General features: G+C 34.6%; 1 protein-coding gene across 1 annotated transcript in view; it reads right to left on the bottom strand.

Moving 5' to 3' along the window:
* The window catches only part of RGS7 (regulator of G protein signaling 7), a 591,228-nt gene that overhangs the window by 103,402 nt on the left and 467,935 nt on the right, over positions 1-19,891 (bottom strand). Inside the window, exons 6-7 of the mRNA XM_060142082.1 lie at positions 14,603-14,709; positions 9,886-9,937 (exon numbers count right to left, since the gene is read on the bottom strand). Coding sequence (XP_059998065.1) covers positions 9,886-9,937; positions 14,603-14,709 — 159 coding nt within the window. The remainder of the gene's footprint in view (positions 1-9,885; positions 9,938-14,602; positions 14,710-19,891) is intronic.

Genomic DNA, 19,891 nt, shown 5'->3' with positions numbered 1-19,891 from the left:
TTATAAAGGAGAACAATTTGTGCCAATATTTGTATTTTTAAGATGTCATAAATGCTTTAGCTCTAAAATTAAAAAGTCTTAAACAATAAAGTAGTTCTGTTTATTGAGTAAATGCATTTTGTTTTTAAGACATAATTTGTTGTTGTTTTTGCTAAAACATGGTGAATATTTAGTTTATAAAATAGATTATATTACCAATACTACCCTTTATAACTACAGTAATAAAATATTAAATATAGATTTTCATTTTTATTAAGAGAGATGTATGGGAGTCCATCATTTCCACAAATTAGATTACTGCAAAGTGGCTGGATCAGTGAAGATTTTCATTTTATTCATTTTGTGGTTTAAACTTTTAACTATTCCAGATAATCTGTAATTTTGAATCATGATGGGACATTTCTGGTAAGATGTGACATTTTATTCTTCTTTCTGAATCCACCTCTGATTTTGATCCAGGGCACATCAATTTAGAAATGACCACTGATCATGATAGCTTTTGGGAAAAAGTGTTGGAACATAACATGTAAATTATGTTCTTTACAGGTTTATAGTAGAACATATATAAAATTTAAGAACATGAAAGGCTTACTAGAATTCTGCTTAAACACACTTTTATCTTGTTTCTCTGCCCTTATATCATGCTTTTCCAATCGAGAGTGCCACGTTTCTCTCCCTTTCCATTCTAGAGCAGCTCCAAAGCTGTCTACAGGGAAATCAAGGGGAAAACAACAACCTCAAAAGACGCTAATGGTTGCTTTTCAGATACTCTCCAAAGCCCAGTGGGAAGGGAGAACACATAGAGCAGAAAGAAGCAACTTTATGTTTTCCATTTCTCTTAGATGTTGGCTCAGAAACCATCCCAAGATTCAATACTGAAGAAAAAAAAAATGAAAGAAAAGCAGATACAAAGTAAACAAAAACAACAAGCTTGGTCATGATCTGTTCATTTTTCCCCCTATAAAAATATGCTCTCTGGGGGCTTCCCTGGTGGAGCAGTGGTTGAGAATCTGCCTACCAATGCAGGGGACACGGGTTCGAGCCCTGACCTGGGAAGATCCCACATGCCACGAAGCAACTAGGCCCGTGAGCCACAATTACTGAGCCTGCACGTCTGGAGCCTGTGCTCTGCAACAAGAGAGGCCATGATAGTGAGAGGCCTGAGCACTGCGATGAAGAGTGGTCCCCGCTTGCCGCAACTAGAGAAAGTCCTTGCACAGAAACGAAGACCCAACACAGCCAAAAATAAATAAATAAAATATAAAAATAAAGGAGTTAACTTAAAAAAAATGCTCTCTGACTGTTGGTCCATCCTATAAGTAGCTTGGAAATTGTTACTGCTGAACAAAATAAAAACCAACAATTCTTCCAGAACTGTGAGAAAAAAAAATTTTTGTTGTTGTTTAAGCCAGGTAGTCAGTGGTATTTTGTTATGGCAGCCCTAGGAAACCAATAGACATTAAAACCACAGATCCAGGAAACTCATATATAACACCAAGCATGATTAATACCAAAAATACTATACCTATATATATCATATTCTAAATGCAGAAAACCAAAGACAAAGTGAAAACCTTGAACAAAGCTGGGGTGGGAGTAGGAGGGAACACCTTACATATAGAGGACAAAGGCTAAGAATTACATCAAATTTTCATTTAAAACTCTAGGGCAATCTTAAAAATTTAAAAAGAAGTATAATTGATATACTTAGATACGAGAGAAAATTGAATCATATAAAATGCTCAATTAAAATCAGGGAAGGCAGAAAAAGGGTGGAAGAAAAAAGAAAAATAAAGCAAGACAAAGAAAAAGGGAAATGAATAGAAAACAGTTACAAATATGATATATATCAATCCAACAATACTAATAATCACTTCTAGTGGGAATGGTCTAAATATAATAATTAAAAGACAAAGATTGTCAGAGTGTACTAAAAACTGGATCTAATTATGTGCTGTCTATAATAAACCCACTTTAAATATAAAGACACAGATAGATTACAAATAAAGGGGAGGAAAGACATGCCATGTTAACACTAATAAAGAGAAAACAAGAGTAGAGACTGCAGAAAAAAATTATTAGGAATAAATAGGGGCATTACATGATAAAGGAGTTAATTCTCATGAAGACATAAAAATCCTTAATGTTTATGCTCTTAACAACAGAGCATTAAAATACTGGAGGCAAAAACTGAGAGACTTAAGGAAAAATAGACAAGTATTATAACTGAAGACTTCAACACACATCTATCTGTAGTTGACAGATCCACTGGGCAGAAAAATCAGTGAAGACATAGTTGAATAGAATAGCACCATCAATCAACTGGATCTAATTGAAATTTATAAAATACTTCATCCAACAAAAGCTGAATATACAACTTTCTCAAGTTCCCAGGTAATGCACCAAAATGGACCACATTCTAGGCCATAAAACACACTTTAACAAATTATTAAAAGTAGAAATCATACAAAGTGTACTCTCAGACATCAATGGAATTAAGTCAGAAATTAATAACAGAAACACAGCTAGAAAGCCCTCAAATGCCTGTTATTAAACAACACACTTGTAAATAACATATAGTCAAAGAAATCCCAAGAGAAATTGAAAAATATTTTTGACTAAATGAAAATAAAAATACAACTTAATCAAAATCTGTGATGTAGTAAAAGCTGTGCTTAGAGGGAAACTTATAGCATTGAATACATATATTAGAAAACAATAAAGATCTAAAATCAATAACCTAAGCTTCCAGCATAGAAAACAAAAAAAGGAAAAGAAAATATTAAATCCAAGGTAAGCTGAAGAAAAGAAATACTAAAATTTTAGAGCAGAAATCAATGAACTAAAAAAAAAAAGAAGTCATGAACTTGAAAACAGGAAACCAATAAAGTAATTCAGCAAAACCAAAAGCTGGTTCTTTGAAGAGATCAATATTAATAAACCTCTAGCCAAACTAAAAGAAACAAGATAAGACACAAATTACTGACATAAGAAATAAAAGAGGGGCTCTCACTACTGATTCCATTGATTTAAAAAAGATAATAAAGGGATATTATAAACAACTCTAGCTCACAGGTTTGATAAACAGATAAACCTAGATAAAACAGACCAATTTTTTGAAAGACAAAATCTACCGATACTGACACAAGGAGAAAAAGATAATATGAATAGGCTTACATCAGTTAAAGAAATTTATTCAGTAATTGATAACCTACCAAAACAGAAAGCACAAAGCTAATATGGTTTCACTGGTGAATTCTACCAAACATTAAAATGGAAGAAATAATACCAGTTCTCCACAATTGCTCCCAGAAAATAGAAGGAGAAGGAATACTTCCTAACTTACTCTTTGAGGCCAGTATTATCCTAATACCAAAACCTAAAAAGGCATTACAAGAATGGAAAACTACAGGGCTTCCCTGGTGGCGCAGTGGTTGAGAGTCTGCCTGCTGATGCAGGGGACACGGGTTCGTGCCCCGGTCTGGGAAGATCCCACATGCCGCGGAGCGGCTAGGCCTGTGAGCCATGGCCGCTGAGCCTGTGCGTCCGGAGCCTGTGCTCCGCAACGGGAGAGGCCACAACAGTGAGAGGCCCGCGTACCGAAAAAAAAAAAAAAAAGAATGGAAAACTACATATCAATGTTCTCATGAACATAAATGCAAATATCTCCAATGGGGGGGGATAAATTAGGAATTGAGGATTAACAGATGCACACTACTATATATAAAACAGATAAACAACAAGTGTTACTGTATAGTACTGGGAACCACATTCAATATCTTATAATAACCTAATATGGAAAACAATCTGAAAAAGAATATATGTGTATATATTTATGTGTATGTAATTGAATCACTTTGCTGTACACATGAAAACACTGTAAATCATCTATACTTCAATTTTAAAAAGACCCCCAATAAAATATTAGCAAATCACATCCAACAATGTATAAAAAGAATTATACATCATAGCCAAGTGAGATTTATTCTTGTTATGAAAGACTGGCTGACTAAAAGTCAATTAAGGTAATCTGTCATATCAACAGAATAAAGAAGAAAAATCCTATGAACATGTCAATAAATGCAAAGAAAGTATTTGATGAAATATAGTACTGATTATAAACAAACAAAAACAAATAAGTAAATAAAACTCTTGAAAAACTAGGATTGGACAGGAAACTTCCTCAACTTGATAAAGAACATCTACAAAAAACCTAGAGCTAACATGATAATAAATGGTTAGAAACTAGATGCATTACTGTTAAGGTGAGGAAAAAAGCAAGGATGTCCCCTTGCACCACTCCTATTCAACATCTTACAAGACATGCTAGCTAATGCCATAAGACAAGAAAAAAGGAATTAAAAGTATATAGTTTGAAAAGGAAAATAGAAAACTGTCTTTGTTCACAGATGACAGATATTTGTCTGTATAGAAAATCCAAAGAAACAACTAAAAAACTCTTAGAACTAAAAAGTGATTATAGCAAGTTAATGTTATAAAATTTGCTTTTCTATAAATCAGTAATGAGTAATTGGAATTTGAAATTAAAAATATGATGCCATTTACATTAGCACACAACTGTAAATAGTGTGCTAAATAAAAAGTACTTAGGTATAAATTTAACAAAATGAGTACTAGAGCTTTATTAAAAGTCCAAATTCTGATGAAAAATATCAAAGAAGAAATAAATGGAAAGATAATCCATGTTCTATGGATAGGAAGACTCAATATTGTCAAGATATCAGTTATTTCTAATTTGATCTGCAATCCCAAATTCCAGCAGGTTATTTTGTGGGTATTGAAAAACTGATCCTACAGTTTTTGGAAAGCAAAATACCCAGAATATATAACATAATACTGAAGGAGAAGTACAAATATAGAGGACTGACAGTATCCAATTTCAAGACACTGTATAAATCTATAGTAATCAGGAAAGTGCTGTATTAGAGAAAGAACAGACAAATAGATCAATGGAACAGAACAGAAATAGCACCACATAAATATAGTCAACCAATATTTGACAAAGGATCAAAGGCAATTCAATGGAGAAAGGATAGTGCTTTCAACAAATGGTGCTGGAACAAATGGACATCCAAGATGTTCTTCAACTTCATTCAAAGACTCAGAAGGAACTAAAGTGAATAAAGCTAATCTGAAAAGGCTCCATTCTGTGTGATTCCAACTATATAACATTCTGAAAAAGGGAAAACTAAGGAGATAGTAAAAATAGCAGTGGTTGACAGGGGTTCAGGAGGAGAGAGGGAGAGATGAACAGGTAGAACTCTGGGAAATTTTAGGGCAGTGGTAGATACATGTCATTATACATTTGTCAAAACCCACAGAATGCACAATACAAAGAGTGAACTCTCATGTAAACTATGAACTTTAGTTAATAATAATGTTTCAATATTGGATCATCAATTGTAGCAAATTTACTACACTAATGTGACATATTAATAATAGGAAAGAGTGTGGGTGGTATTGAGGTGGTTTAGGGGAATTCTCCTACTTTCTGTTCAATTTTTTGTATACTTAAAACTGTACCAAAAATAGAAATTTAAAAAATTCTTCTCTAAAACATGGTTTTAGGAACCACTAACATGTACTTCAAAAATAGACATAGCAGGGACAGAGTCATCAAAAGTGAACGGCAAAGGTTTTAGGTGTTCTATGTAGGACTATTACACAGAACTGTAGAGGCTCTATTAAAGGTCTTATGAAACAAACAATTTAAAACTTAAGTGCCAAAGAGAATGAAGTAGGAACCGCACTACACCACACAATTTTATTAACGGGATGAATATTTTGGAAAGCATTTCAGTCTTAGGTCAAGAAACAAACTAATTTTTAGAAAAGTGAAGTTCTTCTATTTTCCCCCAAATCTTGAATTCTAAGTTTTTCAATATTATATATCATGGAATTATTAATATACAAAGATTTAAGGCATTGGTATTTTGTCAACTAAGATTTAAGACACAGACATGAAGTTATATATGCTATTAATTTGATTTTGCTCATGCATTTATTTTAAAGTTCACTGATTTATTGTGTATTCAATCTCTCTAATCATAAATTCCTTGTCATCCATCCCCAAAATGCAGTATTTGGTTATAGCAATCTTTATACCAATGTTAACTAACCAACTTAAAATCTGTCCCTGAAGGAAAAAATTACTATTTATCTCAAAGCTGCTGTGATTATTTTATGTCAGCATACAATTGCTATGATTGGCCAACCAGAACTCTAATATTATTTCAGCATGGTTTTCACAGGTGGAACTTAGTGATATCTAGTTCTTAGGGTCAGTAAGTGGAGTCTCTCTCCCTAGGCCCGAAAGACCTCACAACATCCTGGAGAAAATACAGGCCTTTGGTTGAATGTTTTCTGAGGCACAACCATCATCCTACAAGATAATGCAAGTTCCGGACAATTTTCATTGTTAAAAGGTCCTTATGTTGAGAACACCTCTGCCTTTCTGCAATTGTCATATGTTGGTCTCAGTTGGCCCTAGGATGAGATGAGTATGGCACTTGCCTAGGGGGCGAAAGTCAAGGGAGTGCCAAAAAACTCACTAATCAAGAAAAATAATACTTTAATGTAATATATGAAAAAATAAAACTGCAAAAAAATCTACAATGAACAAAATACAAAAGTATTCAATAAAGATATGCTCCAACAGGGCTAGGATTTGGGTGAAGTGAGTGACGTAAGTCATACAAGTATAGGGTCAGCTCCTGTCTTTATTGGAAATTTTGATTTCTTGGGGTTCAAGTCCTATATGAACATTGGAGATTTAACCCTCAAAAGGAGCCAGACGAAAGATATTGGTCAATGTGTGATCATCTGTAGGAACTTCAATGTGCAATGTGTGTGCTTAGAGATATCAGTGAACTTCCTGTCTCTCGCTTCTGTTTTAGTTTGCTACCACCACTACTGTCTCTACTTCTTATCACAGTTCTCTTAAACTTCCTCGTGTCTTGGCCTCCTGCCCTCATTGCAATCCTTTTATACTAGATGATTCTTATGCAAATACACCTGGGAAGTCCATTCCAGACTCCATTTTAATTGGCTTGGATTGGAATAATTTTGTACTTGGGTGAAAAAATACCAGAAATCTCACACAACTTGATTTTCAAAGTACTGTGTTTTTTCATAGCCCTTTAGTCCATATTGCCTTGTCTTAGCCATTAAACATGATCAACATATTCTATTTTTCTACAAAACCAAGGTAACCATGGAAAAGTGTTTCTCCACATAAACTGACCTAAGAGGTTTATGTTTTGCAGAGGCTTCCTAGTAAGTTTGAATTGGTGATGGAAATAGACATTAGATACTAATAGAATATAAGAAACCATTCTTTAAACCTGCTTTAAGCAATAAACTCCTGTCTGCCCCAAGCTGTCTCAGAATAAACAGCCTAACTAATCACTATTATTTCTATTGGGCCTCACACCCAACTACATCACAGTATCAACATCCTCTTTATAAGCAAGTGTTCATACTTTATAAATGTTCTTTAAATAAATGGTGGTAGAAAATTCGAAGTTGGATAATTTGAATTGCTTCTATACTTGTACCTAAAAAGAAAAATCATAGAAGACAAAGCATCATTGCCTGTAGGAGTGGAACAGTGTCTGAGATCATTATCATCTCACTTCCTCTAATTTTTTCTATAACTTTTTATTGAATAATTATTTTATTCTTCACTTGTATATAATCCAAGCAAATGAGACTTAAACAGGTATATGTTTATTCAGGGGGGGAAACAAATAGAATAATAAAGACTATGCTTATTTTTAGTTAAAAATTGCAGGCTCTCCAGGTTTCGGGAGAAAGTTTAGAAGATGATTCCCTTTGAAATGGACACCAATAAGAGCTAATGTTAAACTGAATGACATTAATAATTTTGAGATGACTGACTTTGAGGAATGTTCTGTAAATGATTTTCTGTGTAAGCCATGCCATTTCCTTGGCCTTACCACAGAAACATTAATCTACTGTGAAGTGCTGAAACACGAACTGCAATTGGGAACACTAACATATTTATGAAAAACACAAAATATGGACTGAGAGAACATTAAGAATAAGAATTTGCTTTTCTGTAAGGAACAGAGGCAGTTTATCTGTCAGGCAATAACGATGACGACCGAAAACAATTTTGATTTATTAAGTATCATAGGAGCAATACCAGTTTTTTAGGCATATTAATTTGGGTTATTTCAACAACTTTAGAAAGTCAATATTATTATTTCTGCTTGAATAGTGAGCAGACTGAGGCTCAAAGATGTTACATGCTTGCCCAAGTCACACAGTTAGTATGTGGTACATCGTTGTGGCAGTATCTGTGGTCAGGTCTGTCTGCCTCCAACACCTGGGTTTTTCTCCATGACCTCCTTCTCAGGTGTGCAGGTATTTTCTCCACTAGAACTTCATACTCTTTGGTGAAATAATTCCCAGGTATCATCCCAGGTTGGAGAAAATACATCACAAAGTTCTCCAACTCAGATCCACAAATCGGCAGGTTTTTTGTTTGTTTGTTTTTTGTTTTTTTTAATTAACTTCTTTCTCCAAGTGCGTCAGTTTTGAAGAATGTGTACCCTGGATGAAAAAAAATCAACATTCCCACTACTGGAAGGGAATCATCTATTCTCTCTATTAATGGTTCAGTATTCTGGTTTTCAGATTGTCTTCCATAAATTATGTTAGTTTGAATCTTTGGTTGGCACCTGACTACCCTTGGATGAACTATGAAATTCAACTTTCTGAAATGACAAAAATGAGGGATGACTCCATGGGCTTTCCTATGGTTTTCTTACAAAACGTCTCTCCAGGAGCCAACAAAAGCCAGATTGCTGTGAAGTTTCTGTCTTTGAACATGCTGGCACTCTGCCTCAAATGCCTTTTCTGCCTTGTTTCCTGAAAAATCTCCCCTCCTTTAAAATCCAACTCAGATGCCCTCAGTTCTTTTGTGAAATCACTCTAGAAACCCTCAAAGTCACTCTCTTATTCTTTTAAACTTCCATATATTTTACACATACCACTATTATATTCCCTCAGCACTTCCCAGCAACTCCTTCTGTATAATTCCCTTTTCTCGTCTAGCCTATGAGTTACTCAACAGTGTAGATAAAGTCAGAGTCTCCTTGTTATCCTAGCACCTACTATAACACTTTGCATTGGAACAAATCCTCAATGAATACTTGTAGAAATGACATTTAAAAACCATACATACAATATTATTTTTGAAAACTGTAGCCTTCAGGAAGATGTAAGAAGATGAGCACTTATTAGGGGCCTATTTCCTTGAAGAGCTTAACTAAGATCATGGTTGTTGAACTGAGTTCATTCTAAGTTGACTGAAGTTGATTCACTATGATTAAATTTCCTATTGTATCTTTTCTTTTGCTTGCATTTGGCCTTTCATGTTTAACAAAACCTTCTGCTTGTAGAATCATAGGATGCCTCAAATAATAGTGAGAAAAATGGAGTCTGGGAAAGGCAAGGGATTTACCACAAATCATAGCTAAATAGGAGAGGTGAACTAAAACTCTGGCTCTCTGAGCCCCTTTGTTACTCTTTCTAGTAGACCAAGGTGGTACAGAAAAAAAAAAAAAAAAACCCTTTTAAGCTTGTTTATAGCTCTTTCATCTATTCAGAAGAAAGTATTTTTTTTAATAGTCACAGGGGGCACTATAACATGGAATAAGCTGCCACCAGGTTTGGTGACTTTCCAAACAAGGCCATTCATAAATTCAATGTTAGAAATATTAGTCCCATACTGAAAACTGTGCTTTTCTTTTCTCAGTGACAAATAATAAAATGCAAGCATGGGTTCATCCATACACACTAGTTGTCAATAATAAAATGAGGAGATATTGCACTGACCATAGTCTGTGTTTTCTGGCTCCCAACAATTTGATGGCCAAAAATAGGGTGTCTGTGGAATGAAAAGAAGTGGAACTTAGGTTAGGCACATAAAGAATTAGTGGGGTTCCTGGTTTATGAGCTGTGTTTATCTTCAGCAATTACCTAGAATTTTGCTAACAATGTATGTTTTATTACCCAGAAAAAGTACTCAGAGAGGCATTGTAAGGTTTTTCTTTTACATTTACTTTGCTAAGCAATTGTTCAGCTTCCAAATAGGTGCAGCACCAGCAGGTATTTAAGACAGTGTTCATTTGCTACAATTGTATGTCATCTGACAAAAAGGTAAAAGGACTGATTGCATTATTCAAATAAAAAGTGTTAATACACAAAGACTGAAAGCAAAGTATTATATTCAGGAAGACTCATGATGAGCTATGTTTAAATTTAGCAAATTGTTTTTTATGATTTATGTATTTCATCATTGCCCTCAGTAGATCCAAAAGTTCAACCGTCAGAATCTTTCCTTAAGATCTGGCAATCATTTGCTTGGTTCTATTAATTATATAATGCAGCTCTCAACATTATCCAGCTAGATTAAAACAACTTTTCCCCCTCACTTTAAAAAATATTTCTGGATAGAGACAGTTATTACTCTAAATTTTTAAACTGCACAAGTCAGAGATGATTTTTTTTAACTAATAACTTAGTTGATTGCTTAACAATAGACAGATACATGATTCTGTGAAATTCTGGAAACTGATGAAACTACAAAGAAAATATCTGATTGAGAAAACCCAATTATTATCATCAGCATGTTATATTTTCTGATAGGGCTTTTCTAGCCCTCATGGCTGGACATGCTTGGCTCCAGACCCCGAGGATACTCCATCACCACCAGTCTACTCTTTCAAACTGTTTCCTTGGATGATGATGGCTCTGGGATTCAATGGAACAGTGACTACAGACGTCAGCCTTGTGGGTTTAATTATATTTATTAGTCAATTATACTAACAATCTGTGTGTAACAAGCATATTTAGGGTAATCTCTGATTACCTGTTTGATAATTCTGCCTTCTAGAAGAGGGACTCTCAAGGGGGGAAAAGGGTAATTGGGAGAACTGTTTGAATCTCTGGGAGAGAGCCCTTCCAAACAGTTTAGGACTCCCAGGGGATTTGATTTACCCTCTATGCTTTCTTGGGAATTGCTCCAGTATCATAAAGAAGGATACTAATACTAATTTTGTATATATATGAACAAAGTGACAGAATACATTTAGAGGGTAAAAAAGCTGAAGCACTAGATAAAGGGGGATATCAAGGCTTTATACAGCACCCCCTCCTTGGCAAATGAATCCACTTAAACTAGTCTGAGAGTAAAACTGGGTCACTACTCTAGGAGAACCATAGAGAAACAAAGTAGTTAAAAAATCTTCCTTTCATGTGGGCTGCTAGCTTTTGAGATACTTCTCATAGAATGCATTATTCCCTTTGGGTTGCTTCTTTATTTTGGGAGGTGTGTGTGTGTGTGTGTGTGTGTGTGTGTGTGTGTACGTGCACGCATGCGTATGCATACCTATTTATCTAACTCTAAAAATATATACTCTAGTCAGACTGGTCAGACACATACTTTTTTTCTCAAAACCACAAGGAATGTTTTCAATAGCATTCTTATAATTTTTCTTTATTTTTCTATCATTTACTTTAGTGAAAATTTCCTGACTGTAAAAATAAATGAATGAAGCTATTTTATCCTGTGATATTATGTGGAAAAGGCACAAAACCAACACTCTTCACTAATATTGCAAGATTTTTTTTTTAGGAAAAATATTTTGATTTATAGTAAAAGAAAATTTAAATAACAAACTCCTATAGTTTGTTGGAATTTAAAAATTTACTTTCACAGTCAAACTAGGCTTTAGGACATTTTAATGTATGAGTTTCTCTGCTTTTCAGAGTTTGCTTCTTTAGCCATAATAAAACGGATCCAAAACTGTCTAGCCACTGCTCAGTAATCTTTGGCACCTATACTAATGTGATGAAAGTCATGAAAGTGACCTGGATAATCATGTCAGAACTCAATTTCAGTTAGCTAAGGAGGATAAATTAGACAATTGCAAGTTTACAGTAAATACAAAAATCATATGATTGAAAAATTGAGACACATTTACTGCGGCATACCAGTGAAATTAAAGTAAGAGTTCTGTTTGCCTCAAACTCATGCCCCAAAGCTTTTTCATATTCCTAATGATGGTTAGAATCTCAATCATTCACTGGAGTAATTGTAAACACAATATTGCAAGTTTCCTATTTTAACCCATGATTTTTAAAATCCTTCCATGGAGTTGAATTTCAATTCAATGTAATAAAGAACTTAATGCTGCTTGGAACCAACACAAAAATGGAAGTAAACACTTTGAACAATAATGTATTTTCTGTTATTAGAGCTGTTCAAATATAAACTAATTAATGCCTTGGTAGACACTGTAGCAGGAATTAAATAATCCCTGATTTTTCTGGGGTTTCTTTTGTTTGTTTTTAAACCCTTGGTTTTTAGATTGTATGGTTATTAGATTTACAAATATGTCATGTTTCTATCCTATTTTGAATGTGGATGTGTCATTAAAATAGTTAACATTTAATATTTAACATTAATTCATGTAATTTAAAAGATTATCTATCATCTATTTAGGCATATTGAACTTGATAATCTTCTGCCTATACCTAGTAGTGATGTAATTAGTTTGTCATTTGTACTCATTCCCTTGCTTTGTTGTAAAGTTCTTTAAAAACAGTCTCTCCTTTTCTGCAGAATGCAGGGTGATCCATTCCCAGCTTTGCTCATCTTTGACCCATGAGCATGACAATAAAACCTTGTCTGGGGCCTCCCTGGTGGCGCAGTGGTTGAGAGTCCGCCTGCCGATGCAGGGGACACGGGTTCATGCTTGGTCCGGGAGGATCCCACATGCTGTGGAGCGGCTAGGCCCGTGAGCCATGGCCGCTGAGCCTGCGCGTCCGGAGCCTGCGCTCCGCGACGGGAGAGGCCACAGCAGTGAGAGGCCCGCGTACCGCAAAAAAGAAAAGAACACCTTGTCTGCCTACTAACTTCAGTCTGGAAATGACAACAGCAGAGTTAAAGGTTGTAAATTATACTAATTCAAGACATCACCACTAATTTTAGGCCATGTCTCAGCTAGTTTGTTTTGAGGGAAATTTTTGAATTAGATAATTGTTAACAGATAGACTATATTCAATGTTTCCCTTATAAATATATTATATTATACACAGATGATTTTACTTGTAATATTGATAGCGAAGATGGATAAAAGTTGGTATTTTTGTTAAAAAAATACATTTCATTTAGAATTTGTAAGAAATTTTTAGGCCTAACGTTTACTTAGAGTCTGCATATGAAAAACTTGTAAAAGAAAATAAAATTTTATGGAAAATGTGATCCTGCAATAGCAAAGTAACTCCTTTTAAAATATCAAAAAGTGTTAGTAACACATACATAATTTGTTTGCTAATCACTAATAATTTCTATTTATTAAATTGCTAACTTTAGGACCACAAGTTACTCTAACTTAATAATAAGCTGTTTTAAGCTACCATTACTTTAAATTTAACTCTATAAAGGATAAAGCTTCATTATTTTAAAGCCTTTTAAAATTAAGTGATTCAACTAATTTAAATTGCTTGAATACTTAGGTCAGTATCACAGTTTCAGGAGACTGCTTTATTTACTAGTCATTCAGTGCAGAAAGTCCTATGATTATTTGCCTTCGATAGAGGTGCCCTAAGGAAGTGGTAGTGAGAGTTTTCTAGGAGGACAATGATCTTTGAGAACAATTTTTTAAAACATATTCCCTCTGTTTTCAACTGCAAAGTCCAAGCAAGTCCTTAGGCATCCAAGTCACTTTATTTAGATATAGAACATCTAATCATTCAGAGCTAGTGAGAAGAATGCTCCAATGTCTAAAAGTTGGACGATGGGGAGAATCCTCTGAAAGTACCTAGAGCTAGAGTTTGAACTCTGGCATATATGCCTTAATTTTTTTAGGCTGGAATCTTCCAGTCAGTTACTAATGAACCATAATGTCTAATGAAATGTAGAATACACTTCAGGTAAACCACTGTAAACTCAAGTGTCAACTGAATGCTCAATAACTGAAATTAGAGTCCACAATCATTTCCTGAAAGATTATTCTTTATAGGTATCTCATTTGAAAAATGACCTAGAACGACTCTTGTCAGTTTATAAGTTATCTAAGGTGGCTTCCTGTCTCAGATAAGTATATGCATGCAAAGCATCATGCATGTCAGTCTTCATAGACTTGTAGGTCTCAGACATGCAGAGGATATGTATTTATTAGCTAAATTCTATCCTGGAGCTTCAAGCATTCCCATGACTATTTGCTTGGACTGTAGATGGCTCTGGATCACGCAGGGTCTAGAGTGTAACAGATTTAGTTAATCTCTCAACTTCCTTCCTAGCAAATAAATGTTACTTACAGATGAACTCTCTCATCTTCGTGAATTCCATTGTCACTCTCTGAATTTTTCTCAAACATTTTATATAAAATATAATTTAAATCATCACACAATTTAGCTTTCACAAATCATTAGATTCTAACTAGCTTAAGTCAAAGTAAAATAAGTCATAATTTTCAAAATTTTTGTAAAACAATGAAAATGCAGACTTGTTTTTACTGTTAAAGAATATTTTTATTAAACTTACTTGGAACCGGTAAAAGGTGCCATCATCCTTGAGTGTGAGGACATGATCCGAGATTGGAAAGAAGTAGCCATGGGCAGCCATTAGTGTTCCCAAATGGAGTGCCTCAACTGTTTCATGAAAATAAACAAACCAAAAAACACATATAAAAGCTCTCTTTAAAACTGTTGACTTATAGCCATGTAGAATTTTATCTTGTTCCATTTGAACACATTCTTGCATTGGAATTCTCAGCATCCTGAAAAGCCTGTCTTTGTACTTCTTCTTTCAGCTCTTCCACATAAGGTACTAAGATGGCTCTGCTTCCTGGTAGTGACTGTGCAATGACCAACACTGCATGGCGACCAGCCCATGAGAACATAAAGTTATGGAACATTGAAACTGAAGGTTTTTCCTGAAATCACAGAATCTGGTTCCTTCATTTTATAGATGGGACATATTTTGCTATATGTTAATAACCTTCCACAAACAATTCTATTTGGCATTTATATAGCACTTTAAACTTTAAAAAGTGTTCTTGCTTGCATCACACCCTGCCCTGTAATATGAATTTCCAATACTATCAGCAATTTTTCTAATGATATGGACCATTACTAGAGGCAATGTTAACAGGCAATGTTAAGGCATCTAGAAAAATTTATGCTGCACTAAGTGAGCCTGCAGTCTGTGGTTGGCCAGACTGTTCTAGCTTTTACTACTCTGTATACAGTATTCTACATATGAACTATGTAGAGGTTTATATGACAATGAAAACATTATATTTTCCCAGTAGTCTGGGAAATAGTTGGAACATAATACTTTAATTTATGCAGTAAATTACTCTCCTCACTTCCATGCCTATATTGGCTAATAATAAGATAATTGTTAAATTTTACCTGTAATGGGCTACTACAGTGCCCCTTTTAATTATTATCTAACATCTTGCAAATATTTTAATTGGTAACTTCTTCTACCTCCGGCCTCCACTCCACTGATTTTGTCAATAATAAAGAACAACTGCCAATCATCCTCTTTGTCATGTGTCCAGAGACTGTTATTAAGTGTCCCAGTCATCTTGTTCACACTACCAATCAAGTCTCTCCCTGCATAGAATGTTCTTTTGCACAGAATCCTCAAAGGAGGATTTTTTCATCACTTACGCATCCCTTTAGTTCAAAGTCAAGGTCTTCTCAAAGTCTAAGCTGCTTGTAAGTATATACCCATATATTCTGTGATTCTTATTAAAGCTCAGGAGGTAGTGTGATATTGTGGGAAGAACAAAACCTTTGGAGATACTCACTAGCTTTCGTTACTTAAATTCTCTGTAACTCTCCTATCCATTAATAGAGGTAATAAACCCACCTTGCAGAGCTGGTATGAAAATCAAATAAGAATATATATAAAGAAGAAGATGGAATAGTACCCTGTGCATAGTAGATACTCAACAGGTGGTAGCTATTGTGCTTCATTATTTACACACTGAATGATTTTTACTTTTCTTTAAAGTACTTTCAGGAAATCCACTTCCATAAATTTGCCTTCAACTCGGCTGAGTGGGGGAGCTGGCAGTCCTAAATAGCATCAGCCAGTTATGTCTTCTTTTTGTGGATTATTTATAAAATTAAAATGGCAAGAGGATCTGTGAAGAATGCTGGCCTATAATAATGAGCAGGTGCTTACAGCCTTGGCCATGTTCAGAATCCCTGGGTGTTCCTGTCTGGTAGCCCTGGGCAGAGCAATATATTACATCTGTTTGGGGATTTCAAAGTCAGGTGGTCCACCTATCTTGTTACAATCATCTTATTCATTTTATTCCAGGAGTCTGTGGCCTAGGAAAATATTATTAGCACTACTTTCCAGAAAGGTAAATTGAATTATGGCACATGGGGAAATTTTCAGAGTATAGATACAAGAAAGGAGAACAGATGCCCAGAAAGATTAATAGTAAAGTTTCTAAACTCTAAGCACAGGGAAGAGTGTGACTAAAATAAAACAAAGAAACATCAAAAAACAGGTGCTAATGTGTTGATGAGGATTAGAAAAACATAGTGTAAGTAAATATAGGGAAGCTGCAGAAAAGAAAATCAGAAGCAAATGAACATAAGCAAGTTCTTACATTTCTGTATTCAATAGATACTAATTATATGATAAATCATACATTTCTAGAGGGCAAGATGAATGTCTGCAGGTTTTCTTCACATAACACTACCATAATTAGTCCTGCATAAATGTTTGCTGAAGAGAATAATAGTGAATTAGCAAGTAATCTCAACCTCTTTTTTCAAGGTACAATACTCCGTTTTTGTTTGGTTTAATGATATATATTCTCATTTTGCAACCCTCCAACAGATTCTCATGCTCCATAATTTTATTAATAAGGAAAATTGGTTTTGATAGGTTTTTTAAATGCCTTGAATTCAATAGATGTACATTTGTGGCGGTATCAATAAGATCAAAATTTAGTTTCTGCATGGCCCACACATAGTTCTATGTAGAGGTCAAATCAAACTATTTAACTTAATATATAAGAGGACTGAACTTCTAACAAACCTTATAAAATGATTTCAAGGTCATTGGTCAAACAGTAACCTAGAGAGATTGAGATTGGACAAGTTACATGCTCTATCACAGGACCTCCAGAGAACATGACCAAGACAGGATGAATGGTTAGATGAAAATCAGGGCAGCGGGGTGAATTTTCTGTCTCATTTAAGGCTATAAGCTTGACATGTAGCATAGCAATAGCAAAAGTAGCTATTGAATCAGTATTTACTGAATGAGTGAATAAGTAAATTTATGAATAAATGACATATGGAATATGAAAAACATATATTGCACAAAAAATACTAGTTATCTTGTGTCGTGATGATGAGCAGCTTACGCTTTGCCAAGATAATTTAGATGTTCATAATATCTTTTCAAAATACTTTTAAAGCTTTTGAGGTGGGACTGTTCTAAGTGTTTTATATGGGAAAAGATAATAGTGATATAAATGGCATAAACACCACTAAGAGATCTTAGGGTGGGCTTGGGATAGTTTTCTCAAGGTTGAATTGTTTATTGTGAGTAATAAGCATGGAGCTACATTTCCCCATGATCCAGCTGCCCCTGAATCTCAGCACAGCCTTAATCTAATAAGAAGCTGGAGGACCACTGGCAGTCTTGGAACTAAGTGTTGAAAGAATCTAATGGGTAGTCTATCAAGATCACCCTCCCAATAATGGCGCACCAGATAGGCCCACAACATTATGCTTCTTAGCAAAATAATTACTAATAAATCGTCTTGCACATGTGTTTTCCACGTCACCCACACAACTGGATAAACTTCAACAATAAACTTACCATTAAGATTCCAGTTTATTTTCCATTTGGATGTTCAAGCCATGAACAAACCGAGAAGTAAAAATGCATCTCTAAACAAATGTTACTATGTGAACAACGTAGTGTAGCTGTGTTAAGCCTGATGCACTCATTGCATTACTTCGCCTTAAACGCTTAAACAACAGAATTATCAAAATCCTTTAAAAGTAAAAGGAATTCTGCATGGTGTAATTTGCTTTTGAATCACAATGACTTCAGAAAGTTAATAGGATAAAAAGCATACTATAAAAGAGACTTGTGTGTTCAGTTCTATATTTCCATATGTAGAAATATATATTTCTATATTCAGTTCTGTATTTATAACATATTTTCAGAACTCAGTAATATCTTCTTTATCCAGGGATCCCACAGCGGGTAATCTCAGCATCTCCCAAATATATCCTATAATTTCACAGCGATGGAACAATGCCTCTGAGTGAAGAAATAATAATACAAAATTTCACTAAATCTTCTATTTTTATTCCTGTCATGCATTTTTACTTTTATGTGTATATATTAGCAAATGTGATCGTTTCATTATCAACACAGCATACGTGATGTAGCAAATATGATTAGTGTTATGGGGAGTAGTATTTTAGAAGGAAATCCACTCAAAATAGAAAAAAAATGACAGCTGATGATACGACATCAAGGAAAGAAAAACTAAAAAGTAGACAGAGGTAAGTTATTAAATAGTAAAATAACAGACATTTATCATGATGATTCTGAGTCATAAAGGAAAGATTTTGTTAAACTTGTTATTCTCTAAGAAGACAGGGAAGTGGTCATTAGAGAAATATTTCAAAATATTATACGTTTTTTAGAATAGGCATTTGCAAGGTAAGATTAATCATGTAGAAAAATCACATACGCAGAAGATTTTTTTTCTCTGACAAGGCCAAATAAAAGTGAACTATTACTACAGTTAGGGATTTCTGAGGTAGGTCTATCTTCTCGATAGTAAGAGTTAGTGAAAGAAGTAAGTATTAGGGTTTTTCTCCTTTTTTTTAAAAAAAAAAATCATTTCCACATAGAAAAATGAAGTGCCACTTGCCTTTTAGCAATCAAAAATCAGGATTTAGAAGCGTACAATATGGTAAAATAGATTAAATAAGATAAAATAGATTCTATTTGGGAGAAATAAAAACAGAAGCATAATTTATACCAACTTTGAAGCTTACACTAGGTAATTAATGCAAGCGAATAATATTTCCAAACAAAGGAGCACAGTGTTGGGTGAAGCAGCTAGGATGTACAAGCCAGCCACTTGGGTTCAAACTCTGACTCCCTCATGTGCTAGCTGTATGACTGGGGCAGAAGGCTCACATTCTCTGGGCCTGTGTCCTCATCTGTAAAACAAAGATAATAAAATGCTGATGTTAAAAGTCTGTTGTGAGGAACAATTGAGATAAATGTGCAAGGCACGTAAAATAAGGCCAGCCACATAGAAGTGCTCCAAAAATGTGAGTTATTATCGGTTAGTTGATATTATGAAAGGACACATTCAGTAGCACTTAGTCTAGTGCAAAAGGCAGTGGGGAAACTAGTAGCTGGTATTGATCCAGGCTTCAAGATCATGTTAAACACTTCCAACTGAACACTATTTAAAGTCTTCCAGGTGATCAGACTGGGATCTTTAGTGTACAGATGATGAATCTGCTCTGGAATACACTTACACTTATTCCTAGGCAGCAAAGAACACTACCCAAATCCCAAAGATTTGGTATCATAGTTATAGGAAGAGATTTCCAAAGGTAACATATTCTGCACACCAGGTTTACAATCTGAAACACGAAAATGCAACAGATCAGTGAGAACTCCCACAGTTCAGGAGCTGGGGGCTGGGAGGAATGATATGAGGACACACCAAGAATGGCAATGCTGAAAAACAACAGTGACAGAGGAAGCACAGGAACAGCAGTCAGAATGGAGAGGATTTCTTAAGGAAGCATA

The sequence above is a fragment of the Lagenorhynchus albirostris genome, chromosome 2, assembly GCF_949774975.1.
Source record: "Lagenorhynchus albirostris chromosome 2, mLagAlb1.1, whole genome shotgun sequence".
NCBI lineage: Eukaryota > Metazoa > Chordata > Mammalia > Artiodactyla > Delphinidae > Lagenorhynchus > Lagenorhynchus albirostris.
The sequence above is the reverse complement of the archived record's forward strand: the minus strand, read 5'-3'. Positions and strand labels throughout refer to the sequence as shown.